This window comes from Pleurodeles waltl, chromosome 3_2, assembly GCF_031143425.1.
Source record: "Pleurodeles waltl isolate 20211129_DDA chromosome 3_2, aPleWal1.hap1.20221129, whole genome shotgun sequence".
NCBI classification, from domain to species: domain Eukaryota; kingdom Metazoa; phylum Chordata; class Amphibia; order Caudata; family Salamandridae; genus Pleurodeles; species Pleurodeles waltl.
Genome location: NC_090441.1, coordinates 43812621 through 43833711, shown reverse-complemented (window position 1 = coordinate 43833711; position 21091 = coordinate 43812621). Strand labels below are relative to the sequence as shown.

The window sequence follows — 21091 nt, the reverse complement described above, 5'->3', positions numbered from 1 at the left end:
ATCCCCATTCACAGAGGAACACGACATGGCTGCCCACTGTTGCCTTTATTGTTTTCACTTGCAATGAAACCTCCAGCTTTACATGTGCACGAGCAGGGAACAGCTGGGGGTATCCCGCTAGGGGATGGGATACACGTGATTTCGCTATACGTGGATGACATGCTATTATACGTTCGGGATACCCACAGCATACATGACACAATCCCACAATTATTGACCCGCGTTGCGAACATATCCGGACTCCGGGTAAACTGGACCAAGTCGTGCCTGTTCCCCTTTTCATTTACTGTTCATGATCCCAACTGCATTATCGTAGGAACACCCCTAACCTGGCAGCAGAACACATTTCGCTAGCTCCGGATGCCGGAGTGCGGGTCCCACAGGTCGTGGTGCGAGCAGCAGCTCAGTGAAGTCGTCCGATGACGGCGTCGGTGAGACCAGGGTCGCGGTGCGAAGCAGGGCAAACCGACTCCGTGCGGCGTCGGCAGGTCACAGTGCAGGCCAGCGGCGTCGTTGGTGGCGACGTGCTGGTTTCTCCTCTTGAACAATACAAAACGCACAGTTCCCAGTGCTGCAGGTCGAGGAAGCTGAAGGCTTTTGTGTCCCTGAGACTTCCAACAGGAGGCAAGCTCTACTCCAAGTCCTTGGACATTTTTCTCAAGCAGGACACACTGAAAAGTTCACCCTTTGCACTCTTTTCAGGCAGAAGCAGCAACTGCAGGCAAGTCCAGCAAAGCAACACAGCAAAGGGGCAATACTCCTCCTTCAGCTCTTCTCCTGGCAGAGGTTCCTCTTGATTCCCGAAAGATTCTAATAGTCTGGGGTTTTGGGTCTTCTGCTTATACCCAGTGAAGTTGTCAAACTTCAAAGCAAAGTCTCAAGTGTTTGCAAGATCCTTCCTTGTTCAGGCCAGGCCCCAGACGCACACCAGGGGGTCGGAGACTGCATTGTGTGAGGGCAGGCACAGTCCTTTCAGGTGTGAACGACCACTCCTCCCTTCTCTCTAGCTCAGATGGCTCATCTGGATACGCAGGCTACACCCCACCCCCTTTTGTGTCACTGTCTAGAGGAGAGGTGTGAACAGCCCAACTGTCAAACTGACCCAGACAGACAATCCACAAACAGGCAGAGTCACAGAATGGTATAAGCAAGAAAATGCCTACTTTCTAAAAGTGGTATTTTGAAATAGACAATTTAAAAACCAACTTCACTAAAAGATGTAATTTTAAATTGTGAGTTCAGGGACCCTAAACTCCACATTTGTATCTACTCTCAAAGGAAAACTGCGCTTTAAGGAAATTTAAAGGCAGCCCCCATGTTAACCGATGAGAGAGATAGGCCTTGCACAGTGAAAACCGAATTTGGAAGTATTTCACTGTTAAGACATATAAAACACACTAGTATATGTCCTACCTTAAACATACACTGCACCCTGCCCATAGGGCTACCTAGGGCCTAACTTAGGGGTGCCTTACATGTAGTCAAAGGGAAGGTTGAGGCATGGCAAGTGGGTACACTTGCCAAGTCGAATTGGCAGTTTAAAACTGCACACACATAGACACTGCAATGGCAGGTCTGAGTCATGTTTACAGGGCTACTAATGTGGGAGGCACAACCAGTGCTGCAGGCCCACTAGTAGCATTTGATTTACAGGCCCTGGGCACCTCTAGTGCACTTTACTAGTAAATCAAATATGCCAATCATGGATAAACCAATCAACAGTACAATTTCTATAGGGAGCACTTGCACTTTAGCACTGATTAGCAGTGGTACAGTGCGCGGAGACAATAAACCAGAAAAAACAGACCTAAAAAAATAGGAGGAAGAAGGCAAAATATTTGGGGATAACCCTGCAAAAAGGGTCATTTCCTACACCACCTCTTCAGAAAATTTGACCAACAGCTTTGCGACTTTATCTGCTATGGCTCAAGGAGCAGAGCGGCGTTAACTAAACTTCACCTCTCTACAGACAGGGGAGGCTTGGCCGTCCCACACTTCAAACACTATTACTTGGATGCCCAAATTCAATGCGTTGTCAAATGGTTATCCTGTTACTTGGCTGCCCAAATTCAATGGGTTGCCAAATGGTTAGCACGATTGCAGTTACAGGACATGTCTAAATTGTCACCTAGTTGGAGTTTATCAGCTTTATTACATCTGTTCCACCCCTGTACACGCACACGAGCTCCTGACTCATTATTGCTGGGTCTAGCATATCGATGCGCAAGGACTGCCCCTACTGGACCCCCATGGGTCCCACATTAGCAGCAGAACTTAACACATGGCCGAATCCAGGGTTACACACATTGGGAGACCTACACAGAGATAGTATCCTAGCCACATTCGAAGTACTGAAAACAAAGACTTACTCCCTGGACAATTTATTTTATACAATTCATTACTCACTACACAGGAGGAACACTGGGGCAACCTTTCCACAGAGCCACCAACACACCTCACAGTACAGTATTTACATATCATGGGACGTGGGGGATGCCTCATAAGCTGGTTTTCTGACTCTTTTCAAATCCATGCTGCTCCCACCCTTGCACAGCTGCAACGTCATTGGGAAACTGACCTCACATAGCCTTGTACGGATTGACAATGGATAACCTTCCTGGAAGTTCCCACGCACGTAACCTGTAATGCCTGGTTTAAACTTGTCCAGCTATATATTGTACATAGGGCAATCATTTCTCCTGCTAATATAAACCAGTTTTATAATAGAACTGAAGCGGCCTGTCCAAGATGCAAGTTAGTAGATGGCGACTTATTACATATGTTGTAGGCTTGTCCCACACTCTACACTTACTGGCTTACTATAACTTTTACCTTAACAGCATGAACAGGATACACAAACCTCCATAATTGGAAATCATGCTTGCTAGGACTGTATTATAGAAACAAGAGACAAAGGGTGACTTCCTGCTTTCTTGACTTAGGGTTCATAGTGGCCAAATGGCTCATCACGCGATGATGGAAGTCATCAGACCCCCTGGAAACACTCAATGCTCAACTGGGTGCAGGAAGACGGTGTAGCGTTGCACAGGAAGGATACATTGGGGCTTTGTAAATATCCCATAGCTTCACACTGGGACAACATACTTGCAGAATTACAGATTGACTCAACACATGCTTCCGATGACAATGAAAGTACTATGGCTACATCACCATATCCTTAACAAAGTATACTAGCGAGGACGAGGAGAAAACAATGTTACTGTTTTAAGGCATTGCTTGAACAACGTAGTGGCAGCTCATTAAGCTTAATGGTCTAAGAAGTTAACTGTTTTGAATTGTTTTCTTATAAAATGATTGTTAAATATATGAATCTATTGACTTGAACATAGGTGACAAGCCTACTACACTAATTTGTTTCTCCTGTCACTATATGCTTATCCTTATTTCCAATGTTTATCTATTAATATTTTATACTGTTGATTATGTCATACTGGGTATAGATGAACGCATGGTTGTACTGCTTAATGTGGTGAATTATATGTAAAACCAATAAACAGATTCAAACAAAAAAGAGGTGCACCTGACATGTGGTTGAGTCTGCCTCTGAAGTAGCCTGTCAGAGATGCAACTGACATGTAAATGTCTCTCCCTCAGCCCTATTTAGAATTAAACTTATTCAAAGCAACAACAGATTAAAATAAATACCAAGCTACCTTAACTAGTGCATTTAAAATATATAGGCCCTCATTATGACAGTGGCAGTAATAACCACCTACCACCACGGCGACGGCCGCCAAAAGACCGCCGCTGTGGCTACCAGCCAACTGCCATATTATGACCGTAGCCGGAATTCCGGCAGAAGGATGGCAGAATTCTGGATATAGTCATGACGGCAGACGGCGGTGAGGTGGTGCTGCTGCCAGCAGCAGCGCCACGCCAGTAGACTGCCGCAGACCGTATCATGACACATGATACGGCCTGGTGGTGTTCTGCTGGCAGATGCTGCTGCTGGCCCGCCCGTCCTGTCTCCTGCTGTAGGACCCCCTGCAATCAGGTAAGTCGGGTGCTCCGACAAGGGAAGGGGTGGGGTGTGTGTGTGTGTGTGTGAGTGTGTGTGTATGTGTGTGCGTGAATGTGGGTGTGCATTGCGTGTGGTATGTGTGTGCATGTGTGGATGTGTGAGTGCATGTTGTGTTGTGTGAATGCGTGTGTGCTTGTATGTATGTCAGTGTGTGTGGATGTGTGTGAATGGATGTATGCATGCGTGGATGAATGTGGGTATGAGTGTGTGTCTGCATGTGTATGATAGTGCATGAATTTGCGTGTATGTCGGGGGGTTTGAAGGGTCAGGGGGGCAGGGAAGACTTCTATCAGTGACAGGGAAGGAATTCCCTGTCACTGATAGTGCCTACCGCCATGGTTTTCGTGGCGGTAAAGAAGCCATGAATACCATGGCGGTAGGCGGGGTCATAATCCTGCGGGTGGGACAGTGACGCCCACCTGGCTGGAGACTGTAGTCTCCAGCCCAGTGGCTGTTACCGCCCTGGCAGACGTAGTGGTACATTGGCGGTTTGGCTTGAGTCAAACCACCAATGTCATATTTTGGGGAAAGGTACCGCCAGCCTGTTGGCAGTACTTTTTTCCAAAATACTGCCGTCCGCCAGGGTCATAATGAGGGCCAAAATGTTCACTGTTACTGTCTAAACAAAATGCATTTCTGGTATTTTCTTTAAAAAGGTAATGGCTTTGTGACGGAGTGAGGGAGCTGAGTCCCAGCAGCACATCTTACGTACCCAGTGACAGCAGGATGGGGCTGTCACTGTGACACCTATCTGTCTTCAATGCCTCGTCAGGGGTAGTAAACTCTCAGGGCGCTGATCACTTTTATATCATCTTTCAGACACTCACAGTTTGACAACAAATCTGTAAAGCGAAGTGGACAGGGATTCCTTGGGAGAAAGGATTGTGCTGTCCCTTGTCTCCTGATGGCAAATATCTAGATGTGACAGGCGATGGGGCCAGCCCCAGGCTAGGGCCATTGTATGGAGAATTAAATATTCAGGCCCGAATTTAAGAAAAGTGGCACTGCATCCAATGCAGCACCACATTTCTTGCTCACCTTAGCACCCCCCTACTGCCACCATGTGTCCACCGTATTTAGAATACGACGCACTATGGCGCAGTGTAGGGGCAATACCGTCAATACTTTTGACGCTATTGATGTACTGTGCTGGATTAGTGCCAAAATGTTGACGCTAATCCTACAGATTACATAGGGGCACATTGCAAACAATGGTATGCCCCAAATAGCCGTTAAAATGGCACAGTGGAATCTCTTAGATTCCACTGTGCCATTTTGCGTTCCCCCTAACAGAGGAACGTCCCCTTGCACACATTATGACTGCCACAGGCATAATGTGGCGCAAGGGGTTACAAAGTGGCGCAAAGCATGCATTGTACCACTTTGTAAATATTTCACAGCTAATTTGGTGTCGTTGGGCCACATTAGTGTCATAAAAAATGATGCTAATGTGGCACAAGGAGGCGCTAGGCCCTCTTAAGTCTGGGCCTTAGTTTAATCACACAACAACATATTTTCTTCCAGATTGCTTCATTCTACAAATGAGACATGACTGTGCAAATAAATTGAAATAGTCCCTCTGGCCTCAAAATGCTTCTTTTAAAGTTTTAAATATTGGGAGTTGTTAGGCATTTCGATGCCTTGTGAAATTGAATGCAAGCTGCCGATGCTGCAACAAGCTGAATGTGTGTACCTTTCTCTTGCAGGAAAGAACTTAGCCGGCGTCCGACATTGGTCCACACTGGTTTCTATAGCCTGGAACGTTTTAAACCGCCTCTTCGATCACCTTTTGGATCGTTAAGAATCTCCTCATACATCACCCACCACATACCAGAAGTGCGAGCTGCTGAGGGCCGAGAGGTAGAATGATCGAACTCTGTCAACCGCTCCCAGGTCTGGCCTAGCCTCATACTGCCACCACGTCCCATTCATTGATCAGGCTTGAAACCTGCCCAACAGTTTCTTCAGTGGAGCCACTGTGTGTTGTTTAGGTAATCAAACAAAGGCGGGGAGTCTTCTGTTTTGATTCTCCCTGCCATCATCGCTGCTTGCCAAGTCTACTCCGCTATTCTGTGACACACTGGACTGTCCTAAATCAATGTATTACTGTACTGAGAGCATGCTGTGTTTAAGCCAGCAAGCCAAACACTGAAGTTCTTAGAATGCCTCTACAAAAAGATTTTCAAACAGCTGCATTACTTTGGCAAGAAGATAAGAAGAGTATGTTATACATGCCGAAGAAGGAATTCTCAAGTGAGTTGTCTTACCTAACTTCAGGACACCATGTTTACAAACTTGTGCTTGCCTTTTACAACTCATTATTATCAGGTACATCAATCCATTTGGTTCAGGGGAAGCAACTCGTTATGAAACTTCCCAGTACCCTTCTGTTGTCAAACGAAACCCCAGTACTTGGGCTAGGTGGTAACACTGTATCTGATGACTTGGCCGTTTCCGGCCACGAGCAACAGCTGCCATGATTGTAAGGGATGGGAAATGGGAAAACAAAATGACTGCTGCCTTTCACGTTGTTGTTGTTCTGTTTTACAACATCCTTGACTCGGAGTGAATCTTGCAACAAGACCTGGGCCAACAAGTTAAGGATTTTTCACAATGCCAATTTGGGCCCTGCAACATATGGCATTTTCATGGCATTGAATTTGTTAGGAGATCTTGCAACGCAGCAAACTCACAATCAGTCAACTGCATATCGAGTCTGCCTGGTGATTTGACTTTTGCCAGGTTACACGCAAGACATACATTTTTTACAGTAGATCCCAAGATCTGAGTGACTGCAGTGGTGCCATCACTCTCCCAAAGAGATGGAGTACAAACAGATGTGCAATATTCACATTCAACTGTTGGGCTTTTTTGCCTCCCTTAAACACCTAATTAGAGTGGTCTAGTTGTTTCTCCATGAGCCAATAAAAAGCAGCTAATGAGGTGGAGTCACTGTGATGACAAGCATCATGTCAGCATTTGCCCTGGCTAGCTTACCATGGATTCTTTTGCTCTGCGTTAGATACCTAAGTCACATGCCTCCCTACCCTGTGGCGTTCACAAAATGGACAAAGTTTTCCTGATCTACCCAGAAGTACTCACATAGCCTAGTATTACCTTCACCCCTTCACCAAATGACAAGCCACCTGGCCTATGGCATGCTGGCATCTCCACATAGTATGTCTATTTGCCTGACGCGCAGCAGGAAATAAGTCATTGTTGCACTCAAATTATCTTTTTTCTTTCAACAATATCTCTGTTTGAAGTCAATGACACTCTTTGATCTGAGACTGCTCTATCTGTTACAAATTCCCATTTAAGTTTCTCAATGTGAGTTAGACACAAATGAGCAGAAACTGGTGAAATACTTATATTAAGAAATCAGAACTTGAATTTTCCCCTTGCCTGTAATTATCAGAGTCAAATCTGGGAATTGTTTCTGGGGACATGTTTTATAATTAATGAAGGCTTAAAAAACAAGGATAGAGAAATCAGTTCTTGATATGGTGACTTACTTAATTTTAATCATAAACTGAATCTGTAGAGAAAACATTGGAAACAGGTAAAATAAGTCTTTGTGGAACTGGTTCAAATTAAGTTTACGAAGTAGAATCTGCAAAACTTGGAAAAACTTATTTGGAGACTACTACTACTGTATTACCGGTTCAGTACCTAACTGAGAAATGATTTAAGATCCTGTTATCATCCAGTGATGAGTAGCAGTAGGATATCGTGTCACCCATTTCCATTGGGTTCAGGCAAATGTAGAATATTGGTACTGCGGCTGGAAACTGATAGGATTCTTTTGCATTTGATAATCCCAGAAAAGGTCACAGTTACAGTCATTCTAACTGACTAGTGGCTTGTGGGCTAATGACTGATGCTATTGTGTGGTTTGCCCTCCCCCTGTGTTGGTTTACTGAAATCGCCTCACATAATCTTCTTTGATTAGTTATGCTACACTTCAAAGATTCCCATTCTCCCACTAATAGTTCAACAAATATGTCCACCGCAAAGAAATTGAGTCTCTTAGATTGAAAGACACTTACAAATTGATTTGAGGGGAAGGTAAGCATTATGACACAAAGGTAAATACTAATACAAAGAGAAAAGAGATCCTAATCTGTTACTTTCGAAGCCGTCAGCTGTATCAGCTACTAAATCATCTTGGGTTAGGGTAGCATGTGCAGGAGTGCAATGCTGCAGCAGCAGTACCTCAGTACCTCAGTACTGCTCACAGTATAATTTTGGCTGGGATTCTTGAGGACAACCTAGGTTTGTAAGCATCACAGAGACTCGGTATTAGTTACTATAGAAAGAAGAAAGAGAAGCTCCAATCATGATTGTCTTAGAGAGTCCACCAGTCAGGTACTGAAGTCAATTAACACTGGGACCATCTCTTATTGAGTTCGGCCACCCCACACAACCTTCTTTGAAGACTAGGGGCAAAGCGCTTATACATTCCACTTTTGAAGAAACCTTGGAACACCTTGGGACACCCTGCTGCTACATCAGAAATTATACTAAAGCTGAATGTGCTAATCATCCACAATTTGGCCTCCATGTTCTCTCTAACTAACTCCTCTTAATCACCTGTTATGTGCTGCTTTATTTTAAGACAGTGCTTGTGCATTACTATAAACAAGCCATCCTTAGATGGTTTAAAGAATTGCTAATTATAGGTCCATTTAAATGTCACCATTTCTGTCCAGGCTGCTGGAAAGAGTGCTTATTGAATGTATGCAAAAGTTTGTAAAAATTATAGTAGATAGTTTCAGATGAGACTGAAGTACAGAAACTGAAAGTCGATTTGTGTAAAAGTGTGGCCTTGGTCTATGTTTACCCACGCACTGCATCCAATACTAAGGGCCAATCGATGTTTGAATGCTCACACATTATTGGTTTGGAAGGAGCTGCTCTTAACTGGTGCATGTCTTTTCTAACAGTCCATAATTCAGTAGAATCTCCTCCACCTTTTGGGTGTAAAAGCAGTTAGCTGAAATATGTAGTAGCACAAGTGTTAGCAATCTTGCACTTGCTTTTAATGTATACCTTCTCTCACTGTGGCATAAGTAATTATTATGGTCTGTTGGAGTATAACAATACCATTGATGCTCACTTTTAAATATATCTGCTTGCAACACCAAGTAACACCAGGAACTATTATGGCAATCGTATGCTTCTGGGTGGATCTAAATAGACCTAATCCTGCTCCAGCAAAGACAGAGAACCTAATGATGGATTCTCAGCAGAGCTTGTGAAGCACCACCATGTGGCAACCCTGTCTTGCTAAATGCCCATAATCTGCTACCTAGGTCTATAAGCAGGTAACCCTCTATTTTAAAAATCAATCCAAGGAGGCTACTGCAGCAAAGGCAGGTTATTTACTTAAATGGTCCACAAACGGGCTCTTCCAGACTTTGCTTATCCTGAGAGAAATCTCTTGCAATGTAGCCTTGTCCTTTTCATAGCATGACCATGACGATGGGGTGTCGCTGGGCCTCAAGCAAAACCTCTTATCTTCCTTTTGTAAATGCTTTAGAAAGCAGCTGTTCCTGTTCTGGTTGAAATACGAATATGGCTCATGAATCAGTGTTAGCCATGTGCTCTTTGTGTTGGCTTCCATTTGTTCTACACGGGCCGGCAATTGGGCGGTGCGAGCGGTGCGACCGAACCGGGCGCCGACCTCAGGGGGGCGCTGTGTTTATCAATACTTCCGAAACTTGCGATTTAAAAGCACCTGCTGAAAAGTTCCTTGTGCGTTTAGCATTCAAGAAACAATTACAATGTCAAGATACCTCTTGTGATTAATGTTCCTACTAGAGGGAGAGATTGGTGTTTTGCCTAGTGGCAGCTTTGACTCAACAATAAGTAGCACAGAGGGTTAATATGCCTGTTGCAAAAAACAGAAATATGGGACATATTTAAGAATATTTCTTGCACTCCTTAGCGCTCCCCGAACGCCGCCATGTTTGCATCATATTTAAAATACGGTGCACCATGGCGGTAGCTAGGGGACTAGAGTCAGAGTTTCTGATGCTAGTCCGGCGCTTTGCAGGAATAGCGTCAATTTTGACGCTAATCTTGCAAAGCACCCACAGGCCCTTTGTAACACATGGAAGCCTCCTTTTAATGCCTGCTCTGAGCCGGAAAAAAATGACGCAAAGAAATCTAACATATTTCTTTGTATCATTCTTTTGACCCCCCCTAACTGGGGGATGCCCCCTTTGCATTCATTATGCCTGGCGCAGGCATAATGTAGCGCAAAGGGATACAAAGTGGCGCAATGTTGCGCCTCTTTGTACATATGGCGCAGCGTTTTTGGCCTTCTAACGCCCCATTAGTGTAAAAAATGACACTAATGTGGTGTTAGAGCAGCTCTAGGTGCTCTTAAATATACCCCTATATCAGTGCTTTATTTGTGCTTGTTGTTTCCGGTGTGGAGCACCGGCACTTATTTTTGAGGGCCAGTGCTTATTTTTCTGCCTCAAGCATTTACTGCGAGAAAAAGACACATATGAGAAAGCTGGAGGAAGAGAAAAACAAAAAAGGGTCACAATGGGAAAAAGCAGAAATCCGCAAGAGTGAGCAGAAGGGGCAGGGAGTGCCTGTAAATGGCTTGAAGAGGCCCAAGATGGATTCAGGACTATGATGCCTCTGTATTCCGTGTTCACACATTTAATTGCAGCAGCCACATGTTTACGAGGAGCGCTTTGGGCACCGGCACCTTTTTATTTACAAATTAAGCACTGCCCTATCGGCATATTTGAAAAAAGTGGTGCTGCACACAGTGCTGCGCCACTTTTTTTGCGCCCTTTAGCACCCCCCCAATGCCACAATGTATGCGTCATATTTAAAACACGGCACACCATGGCGGTAGTTTGGGGACTAGCATCAGAATTGTTTATGCTAGTCCAGCGCTTTGCAGGATTATTATTATCAAAAATGTTGACGCTAATCCTGCAAAACACCCAGAGGCCCATTGTAACCAATGGAAGCCTCCTTTGAATGCCTGCTGTGAGCAGGCATTAAAAGTGCTGGAAAAAAATGACGCAAAGAAATCTGTCAGATTTCTTTGTGCCATTTTTTGCCTCTCCCCCCCCAACGTCGGGGATGTCCCCTTTGCATACATTATGCCTGGTGCAAGCATAATGTAGCGCAAAAGGTTACAAAGTGGGGCAATACATGCATTGCGCCACTTTGTAAATATGGCGCAGCAATTTGGCCTTCAAACGCCAGATTAGCTTAAAAAAAATTACACTTATGTGGTGTTAGAATGGCACTAGGGGCTCTTAAATATGCCCCTACAGGGCATATTTGAAAAAAGTGGCGCTGCACCCAGTGCTGCACCACTTTTCTTGCGCCCCTTAGCGCTCCCCTAACTCCACCATGTGTGCACTGTATTTAAAATATGGTGCAACATGGCGGTAGTTAGGGGACTAGTGTCAGAATTTTTACGCTAGTTCGGCCCTTTGCAGGATTAGCGTAAAAAATGTTGATACTAATCCTGCAAAGCACCCAGCGGCCTATTGTAACCAACAGACACCTCCTTTTAACACCTGCTCTGAGCAGGCGTTGAAAGTTCCGGAAAAAAACGGTGCAAAGAAATCTGTCAGATTTCTTTGCACCATTTTTTTGGCCCTCCCTAACGGGGTAAGGCCACCTTTGCATACATTATGCCTGGCGCAGGCATAATGTAGCACAAAGGGATATAAAGTGGTGCAATGCATGCATTGCGCTACTTTGTAAATATGGCACAACTTTTTTGGCCTTCTTACGCCACATTAGCTACAAAAATGAAGCTAATGTGGCATTTGAATGGTGTTAGGGGCTCTTAAATATGTCCCTATATTTTATGTGGCTAGCTGAGTGGATTAGTAAAGCCAGTCTTTACAAGTGCTTTAAAACACATGAATGTATGTGAAAGGGGAGTGATGGAGAGATGAGGGGCACATTTGCCAGGTGATAGTGAGTGAAACCGAGGAGGAGGGCATTGGGGGGGGGGAGGGCCACAATAAACTGTTGCACAGGGCGTCACCAGTCCTAAAGCCGGCCCTGCACACATGCTCTAAACTCATACACAGAGCTCCAGGATCCAAAGGAAGAGGTCACAGTTTCCTATGGAAAACCTACTGGTTTATTGTCCTCCTGTGAGACAATCCCACAGTGAAAAGGATGACTGGTTGTATATCATGTTCGTTTATGGTTCCAGCCATGTAAAATCCATCTAGATCAATTCCAGATATAATACTTTTAGGTTCTCCTGTTTCTCAAATGCTGTTCTGTGCATGGCTACTCACTACCTCGATCATTTAGTACAATGAAGCCTTCTAGACATACAAGTGCTTAACATATGATCATAAATAATAAAGCCCAAACTAGACCATTACAATCCCAAAGTTATACCTATCACACATCCACTTACCTCTGTCTCAAGATTGACTCATACTCCCTCATCAGGCCAATGCATGGGCATTTGTCTGCAATGTTTCTCTATGTTTAGTTAGCATGAGAGCCAGGCCTCTTGCCCTAGGGGCATCCACATTTTAAAAGTAGTTGTCATGTCATAATAAAACCCAGATTACCGTCATCTCATTCAAGAATGGCTTCAGAATATTTGCATCCTAGCTGAGTTTTCCATTTACATTTCAAGACTGGCCGCTCACAGCAGAAACTATAAGCAATTCACATTACAAATCACTTAAATAGATAGAACCCTACATTGTTACTACAGAAGCACACAAGACTCCATATTTTAGATAGAACCTGCCAGAAACTGGGTTATTAATTTGGGAGAGGTGTCCCCCTACAAACTTAGTAGACAAAATCTGGTTAGGCTTTACTGCAGAGTATATTTGCTCATCCACTGCTAGCTATGGCACAAGTCGCAGGCACGCTGGAGAGAAATGTGTGCAAAAATAACGCAGTACCAACAATTTCAAAATAAAAAACACAACATAGCAAAGTTCCTAAGCCATTTTAAAAAAAATACAGAAACACTTAATCAGCAAAACGCAACCAAGATCATTAAAATTGGAGAAGGGAAAACAGAGATGTGAAATTTAAAAAGTTTAAAATTTTAAGGAAAAAAGCACCTAGGAAAGTAAACTGCCATTGAGGAAGGACAGTTGACAGTAGATGAGGACTAACCTTGTTAAAATAGAGATTGGATACAGCAAGTGGGTCATCCTGGTTGAAGTTTTTATCTTCTGACTTAAGGCCTGATTTAAAGTTTGGTTACACCGTCACAAATGTGATGGACATCTTGTTTGCAGTTTTACAAGTGCTGTTAAATATGATGCACTTGCAATACGGCAGACAGGATATCTGTCACAGTTGTGATGGAGTAACCCTTCTGCCGAACTCTAAACCAGGCTTCGGCAACACAAAATCAGTCCCTTAGTGTCTGAAAAGGTAGACAAAATCCATTGTTGAGGCAAGGCCCACATTGGGCTGAGGCCGGCGATTTACGTAGTCAAATACTTGGCCATCGGATTCCAGATGAACCTTTTGGTTTTGGTGCAGAAGCTTTATGCGAGGCAAACCTGGATTAGGTAGCTGTAGAGCTCGTTTCATGGGTCAGATAGATTTGCTGGCTCCCTCTGGTCCAAGATGTTACCTTTGGACATAGTGCTTGATTTAGATTTCAGCAGATGGGTTACTCCATCACAACGGTGATGGATATCCCATCCCCTGAAACATAAATCCCACTATTCTGTATGGGATTTATATTTCGGCGGAGGGAATATCCGTTACCATTGCGATGGAGTAACCAATCTGCCGAAATCTAAATCTGGCCTTACTCACTTTTTGATTCTCGAAAGTCTTTAGTAAAGCAAGGCTAGAAGCTGCATAGAGCAGGGCACCACAAGGCTGAATACATTTACAACGAGGTCCAGATCAGCCAGATTTTAAGACAGCACAAAGCTCCTGCCTTGGGTGCATGCTCTATGGGCAAAGCCAAGCCAAGCACCTTGTCCCAGTCCTCCAAAGGTGGACAGATGGCCATTTTTTCCGATTGGTAAAATTCTACGGGGTCAGTCCTACAGCTCCCAGGTCCTCAGGGCAAGAATCTTGGAATTTACTCGCTGTTCAGCAAGGGTTTTCACATGGTCCAGTCCTACGGGGACAGCCATGCCCTCTTTGTGGCAGGAGTCCTTCTGCTTTTGTATTTGTGGGGCAAGCAAACAGGAGGTCAACCACATGATCCTTCGAGACAGTTCCAGTTCCTGGGTGGCAGTAGATGTCAGGAGTCCTTGAGTCTGCTTCTACTGTCAGGAGCCTTCTTTCTACTAGCACCTCCTTCTTCATCAGATGCAGTCTTCCCAGGTTCAAGAATGTCGGGGGAGGTGATAGGTGAGGTTCCAAAAAAATCCTACACTTTAGCCTGTAACCCAAAAAATTATATCACCCACATCTAACACTTTTGGCAAAGTCTCCATCTCTTTTCACAGCTTCTCCTATTTTCTTAACTGTAAAATTACTCAGAAGCGTCATCAACTCCAGCTAAGAATGTGCACTGACTGTTGGAGGTATGATACATTGTAAAACTGGCTTTAAACTAGTACTGCCTCCAACAGCCCAAAGTGCATTTTTATAAAGTTGTCCAATAAGTTTATCAGAGTTTCCAATGAAGCTCTCAAACATCTGGCTTCAAGTCCGATTTTTAAGATAAATGGAAAAGTAACTTGAAAGGACTTTTTGGGCATTTCCTCAAGTGAAGGTACAAAATAAATACCTTAATCACACTTGTGGCTTATGGAAAATGTAGAAAACAAACAGTGGGAGTAGCTTTAGGGCCATTAGTCACTGTGAGGCCACGCTTTGTAAAAACGCATTGTTCCACTCTTTACATAAGTTAAGTAACTTGTCTTGTGGGCTTGCAATCCACACTTTAGAGGTGAGTTACTAATCTATGAAAAATAGATTTCCTTCAATGGGAAAAGGTATTTCCTTGAAATGTGTTACTATAGTACATTTAAACTGCTGCCCAGACACATATGATATCTAAATTCCACGCTGCTGATACAATTTCAGCACAATCTGCCATGACCTACAGGAAAGTTAAACAGATCATTTGGGTGAAGCCAGATTTAGCAACAGGATTTTATGGCACAGCGCAAGCACTGTGACATTGAATAGCAGTGCCACTGTGCACATAAGTCTGACATCAGCAAATATAGGGCCAGATGTATGAAAGCTTTTTGCATTCGCAAACGGTGCAAATGCCCGTTTGCGAATGCAAAAAGCCATTTCAGAATGTATGAAAGACATTCTGAACGCAATTTTAAGGAATCACTAAAATAGCGATTTCTTAAAATTGCGACCCTGTTTAGAGAGTCGCAAATTGCGACTCTCTAAATAAGAAATAAGGGGCCAGATGTAGCAAGGTATTAGCGCCTCGCAAACGGCGGAAAACGCCGTTTGCGAGGTGCTAATGCCCGCACGCGATGCAGAAACACATTTTGCGAGTCGGAACCGACTCGCAAAATGCATTTCAGACTCGCAAATAGGAAGGGGTGTTCCCTTCCTATTTGCGACTCGCACCGCGATGTAAGTTGATTTGCGAACGCGAATCAACTCGCAGTTACCATCCACTTGAAGTGGATGGTAACTCATTCGCAAACGGGAAGGGGTCCCCATGGGACCCATTCCCCTTTGTGAATGCTCACAAAATTATTTTTTCAGAGCAGGCAGTGGTCCTATGGACCACTGCCTACTCTGAAAAAAAACGAAACAAAAGGTTTCGGTATTTTCTTCTATGTGCAGCTCGTTTTCCTTTAAGGAAAACGGGCTGCAGATAGAAAAAAAAAACTGCTTTATTTAAAAGCAGTCACGGACATGGTGGTCTGCTGTCTCCAGCAGGCCACCATCCCCGTGAGTGCCCAGACTCGCTATGGGGTCGCAAACTGCGACCCACCTCATTAATACTAATGAGGTGGGTCTTTGCGACCCCATAGCGAGTCGCAGAAGGTGTCTGAGACACCTTTCTGCATAGCAAATTGCGAGTTGCAATTTGCGAGTCGCTCTGACTCGCAAATTGCAAGTCGCAATTTGCTGTCTACCTACATCTGGCCCTAGGATTCCTTATTTGCGATTTCTAAGCACATATAAGAAGTAATTCCTAAATTTGATTTGGGCATTTAGGAATCGCTAATTACCACCAGGTTGAACCTGGTGGTAACCATGTGCAAATTTACATGTAAAGCACACATGCCCTTTTGGCATGTGTGCACCTTACATGTTGCAAAAAATTATTTTGGGGTGCAGCAGAGGGGGCCTTAGGCCCCCAGCACCGTGGGGTTTTGCATTTCCCAAATCGCGATTTCTGGTTAAGAAATTGCAATTTTGGAAATGCAAAAAATTCGCAGATATGGGCCTACAGGCCCATAGGTGCGAATGCGGCAAGTTTCGCAATTTGCGATTTGGTAATAGCATTTGCGATTTTTAAGAAATCGCTATTACCGATTTTCAAATGTGATACATTGCTTTTTGCGAATCAGAAATAGCGATTTCTGAAAATTCGCTATTTCCGACTCGCAAAAGGCCTCCTCGATACATCTGGCCCATAGAGTCCAGAATAAAGGCAAAAATGTAAGTAAATATGGTTCTTTGCTCCTAATGGCCAAGCAGTCAGATAAGGCTGTCTTCGACCATATTAAATGTACACTACATTTTATTTCTTGGAACTGCAGAAGATGATGGAGACTTCATTGAATGGGTTCAACCTGCAGAAACTGCCATTAGAGACACCTGCAAATAAAGAACAAAGCAGGGACTTTCACCAATAAACACCAGGAAAGATCCTGGAATACGAAAGTCCTGTGTGAACTGGTTGGGGACATTAAATTATGTTGACTTTATATTTGCTTGTATTCTTGCTGCATGTAACACGCTGTAAACATATGTAAAAACGTATTTATAAATAAATTATTTCTTGATCCCAGCGAGAGTGATGTTGCTTTGGGTTGTGTGGATGTTGATCCTTCATTAACATGAAACCACAGTACTGACTTCTGCTTCCTTATGTAGGCAACAAGATTCCTTCGGGCAAAGCCAGGTTACGGGCTGGAGAGACCTATTGCTAGGAAAGTCAAGGACAAATACCTTGGCAGAGCCAATGCCCTCATGAGGTCTTTACACAATGTTTTGTGGTGTGATCAAGGGTCAAAATAAAGAGGCGAAAAATATGAAATCCTAATGAGAAGAAGTCACATATTTAGAGAATGGTAAAACTAGCTGTGTGTGTGAAGGTATGAAAATGTTATTTACAGTAGGGTTGGTCGGAATTTGCGGCGTTTGATTCTGTGGAATCACACAAAATTACATTAAAATTCCTCCAGATTCCGCAGAATTCTACAGTGGGGCAGAGGGCATGTGGTGCTATTGTCTTAGCTCTAAATGCATCCTCACGTCCATAAATGGATGCAAGGATGCATTTTGCCCAAGAAAATGGCATAGTCAAATACTACCTAGCACAATTGCATACTCTGCAGTGGTTAAAAAATGTAGTCACTGCAGAGTATGGAAGAGCACTGAGAGCTATCTGTAGTGGCTTCCAAGCTTTAGAAACCACTGCATATCACTTGGCACACCTACATTATCTGCAGTTTTAATCACTGTAGAATATGCAAGGACATTGAGTGGTATGCAGTGGTTTCTAAATTAAATTTTTCAGTAATTACACGTTATAAGAGTAGCGTGGAATTAGCAAAATTCCACTGATTCCGCTGGCAGAATCTAGAATTCCGCCCGGCCTAATTTACAGCTTCACTACAGTCTGTATATGTTTCTCACATTACCATTTACATGTGAAAATAGGGACATTTGTAAAAATGTTTCTTCTTCGGGGAATCTCCACTGATAATCATAAGCACTGAATAGTCCCACCCATGTGCTAGATCTCGGAGCACTTCTTTAAAATATATCTTCTTAAGTGTACATCTTCACCTTACTTCAGGAAGGCCACGTTTAACACATAACTTTAAATAAAATGCAGCCTATACAATACGCTACATTGGCCGATCCTTTTGATTTACTTTTAAAAAGACCAAAATTATCATTTAAATATTTAAAAAATAGCAGAACCAAGGTAATTTTTCTTAAAAAACCTTGTTTACAAACCTTTTTCTAAGAAAATGTTTTGACGGAATCAGGGCAATAGAGACATACAGGTTGCATCTATGCTAGTTTAAAAACTGATACTGCACCTTTATGGGCTCAAGGTATTCCAGTAGTCCATCATGCCCACTAGATGGCAGTTGTCTCAGTTGTTTTTCCAGCTTCTGGCGACTGGATCTTGGGGCACTGAGGTCTGCCTTTTTTGGCTTATTTTAATCAAATATCTCTTTGAATTTGATCCTACACAGCTTCACCGTACATCTTTTGACACATAGGGACTCGTGGATGGTGGTCGGACCAAGCTGTGGTACAAGCGCCACATTATAACCCCCGGTGGTCGGGCCGCTAGGGAACAACCAGCTCTGCCAGGGTCAGAGATTCCAGCGGTCTGGAGGTAGGTGGTGGTCCGAATCTGCCAGGGCAGCACTGCACGATTACGAGCTGGTGACAATGCTGTAGCCTGTTTCCCGCTAGGGTGGCGGGCAGAAACCAAGGTTTCCGTCTGCCAGCCTAGTGTGAAACTCTTAATGGGGCCGAAGGGAGGTAGCCTGTATGGCAGCAACCTTCCTGTCAGAAGTTCGGTGGATGGTGAAAACCGCCAGCTGAATGCAAAATGACCCCCATAGGGTGCTTTTCTGCCCTTTTACAGGAAATTTCGGAATTAAAGCAAATAAAATGCCTGCTTTATTTATTAGTTATCCTACTTGTGGCAGAAAAAGGCAAAATTAGACCTCCATGATTTGTACATACTTTGCCATCATGTCATTCACTTTCCAGACAAATGTCACCACTGTAGGACCTTTTCAGGTGTACCCTGAGAGACAGGGAGAACATTTGCTTCATGGAAAAGAGGAGCCACGCAGACAACATTAGGTACTATCTGAAGGTGGGAAATCGCAGGAGTGAGGAGAGAATCAGCCCTCTAAGCTCTTCCTCCACCATCTGACGACTCACGAGAGGGAGACTGAAAAAGAAGAAAAATCCAGAAGAAAAATGGCATTCCCATTCAATGTAGATAATTTCAACATCGATGCAAGACAGAGTGGCAACCTGCTCATTGTCAAGAACTGGAGTGACATCAAAGAAGTGACGTCATTCAATATCGAGGCACAAACGTTCAATATCAAGTGAAAGCATGACTCTGAGACATAGGCTATGTATAAGGCGTCAAAGGGTCACTCGACATCGAGACACATAGGATCTTGATTCTCTGATTTGATTCTCTGGATCACTGACATAGTATCAGATCCAACTATATCATGACCAACAATATTGTGTCAAAAATATTGATTAAGTACAGAGATATCGAAAACATATCGTTTTACACTAATATCTTGAAAAAACATCCAAAAATATTGTTTTTTTTAAAATATATATCTATAGTTAAAAATAGTAAACCTCAAATATTTAATATAGAACATTAACATAATGTCAAATATATTTAACTAATACTAAATACTATACATACTCAAATAAACACATATACATATATATATAACATAATAAAATATATTAATTTAAAAGTAACAGTATCAGTACAATCAGTACAATAATGGAGATACTAGTCCCCCTCCAGTCTGTGCAACAGTAGGAAAAGAGTTGGTCTTCGGAGGGGAAAAAATTCACTATTCACACTTCTGTCTGTGCAACAATAGGGAAGGCATTAAACTTTGGAGAGGTTAAATTTACTAGTTCCACGCCAGTCTGTGCAACAGTAGGAAGAGTGTTGAACTTCAGAGGGGTTAAATTTACTATTCCCACTCCAACCCCAGGCAACAGTATGGAAAGCGGGATTTCAGAAGGGATTAAGGGGGTCATTCTGACCCTGGCGGTCAGTGTTAAAGCGGCGGTCAACCCGCCAACAGGCTGGCGGTCAAAAAAATGGAATTCTGACCCTGGCGGGAACCGCCAACACAGGCCGCCGCTTTAACACTCCGACCGCCACGGCGGCACAAACAAACAGCGCGGCGGTCACCGCCAACAGCCAGGCGGCAGACAATGTACCGCCCACCCTATCACGACTCACCAATCCGCCACCTTTTCCGGGGCGGGAGCCCCGCCGATAAAAACACGGCAGAAACAGACATTTCGAATGGAAAACGCTCACCTCGAGACACTCCACGCGGAATCGGGACAGCATGGAACCGGAACTCCACATCCTCCCAGCCATTGCCTTCCTGCTCTTCTACCAGGAGCACGAACGTCGCCGCAGACGACAACGGTGAGTACTGCACCTACGACACAGGGGAGGGGGGAGGAGGAAAGGTTACGGGCACACACATACGCGACACACCCACCCCCCACACACCCACCCAAATACGTACACACCAATGCAGATGAACAAGTCAGAGTGACACCCCCAAACCCCCCCAAACAAAATGCAAAGACAAAAGGAAATGATTGTAAAAATATAACTATATTATAGGAATAATTAAGTATAGTGAACTTTGCAATATATTAAAAATTATTATACATCTTGAACTATATATACACGTAGCAAAAGTCCGGCACAGTTTGGCAAAGTTCAAATGTTCGTGGGCCAATGTGCATCAACACATGGGCAAAGCCCACACACGAGACCGAGTCCATTGTAGAGAACACTGCTGGGGCATCACAAAAATAAAATACAGGCACCTCAGGGGGAAGGGAAGGGGGGGCACCTCAGCCACATGAGTCCACGACGCCAGATCCACGAAGGGCCTCCATGCCCACTGTGCAATCCTGGGGAGTGCAAAGCCACAGTCTCTCAAGTCTCTACAGTGGGTGGGTTGCCCACTGGACCATCCTGGGGAGTGCAAAGCCACAGTCTCTCAAGTCTCTACAGTGGGTGGGTTCCCCACTGTGCCATCCTGGGTAGTGCAAAGCCACAGTCTCTCAAGTCTCTACAGTGGGTGGGTTGCCCACTGTGCCATCCTGGGGAGTGCAAAG

The 21091-nt window shown here is 44.0% G+C and overlaps 1 protein-coding gene across 1 annotated transcript in view; it reads left to right on the top strand.

Annotated features, from left to right (window-relative positions):
* The window catches only part of LOC138286444 (uroplakin-3b-like), a 165198-nt gene extending 148210 nt beyond the window's left edge, over nucleotides 1-16988 (top strand). Inside the window, exon 6 of the mRNA XM_069226709.1 lies at nucleotides 5749-16988. Coding sequence (XP_069082810.1) covers nucleotides 5749-5911 — 163 coding nt within the window. The 3' untranslated portion in view covers nucleotides 5912-16988. The remainder of the gene's footprint in view (nucleotides 1-5748) is intronic.
* The last annotated feature ends 4103 nt before the right edge of the window (nucleotides 16989-21091 follow it).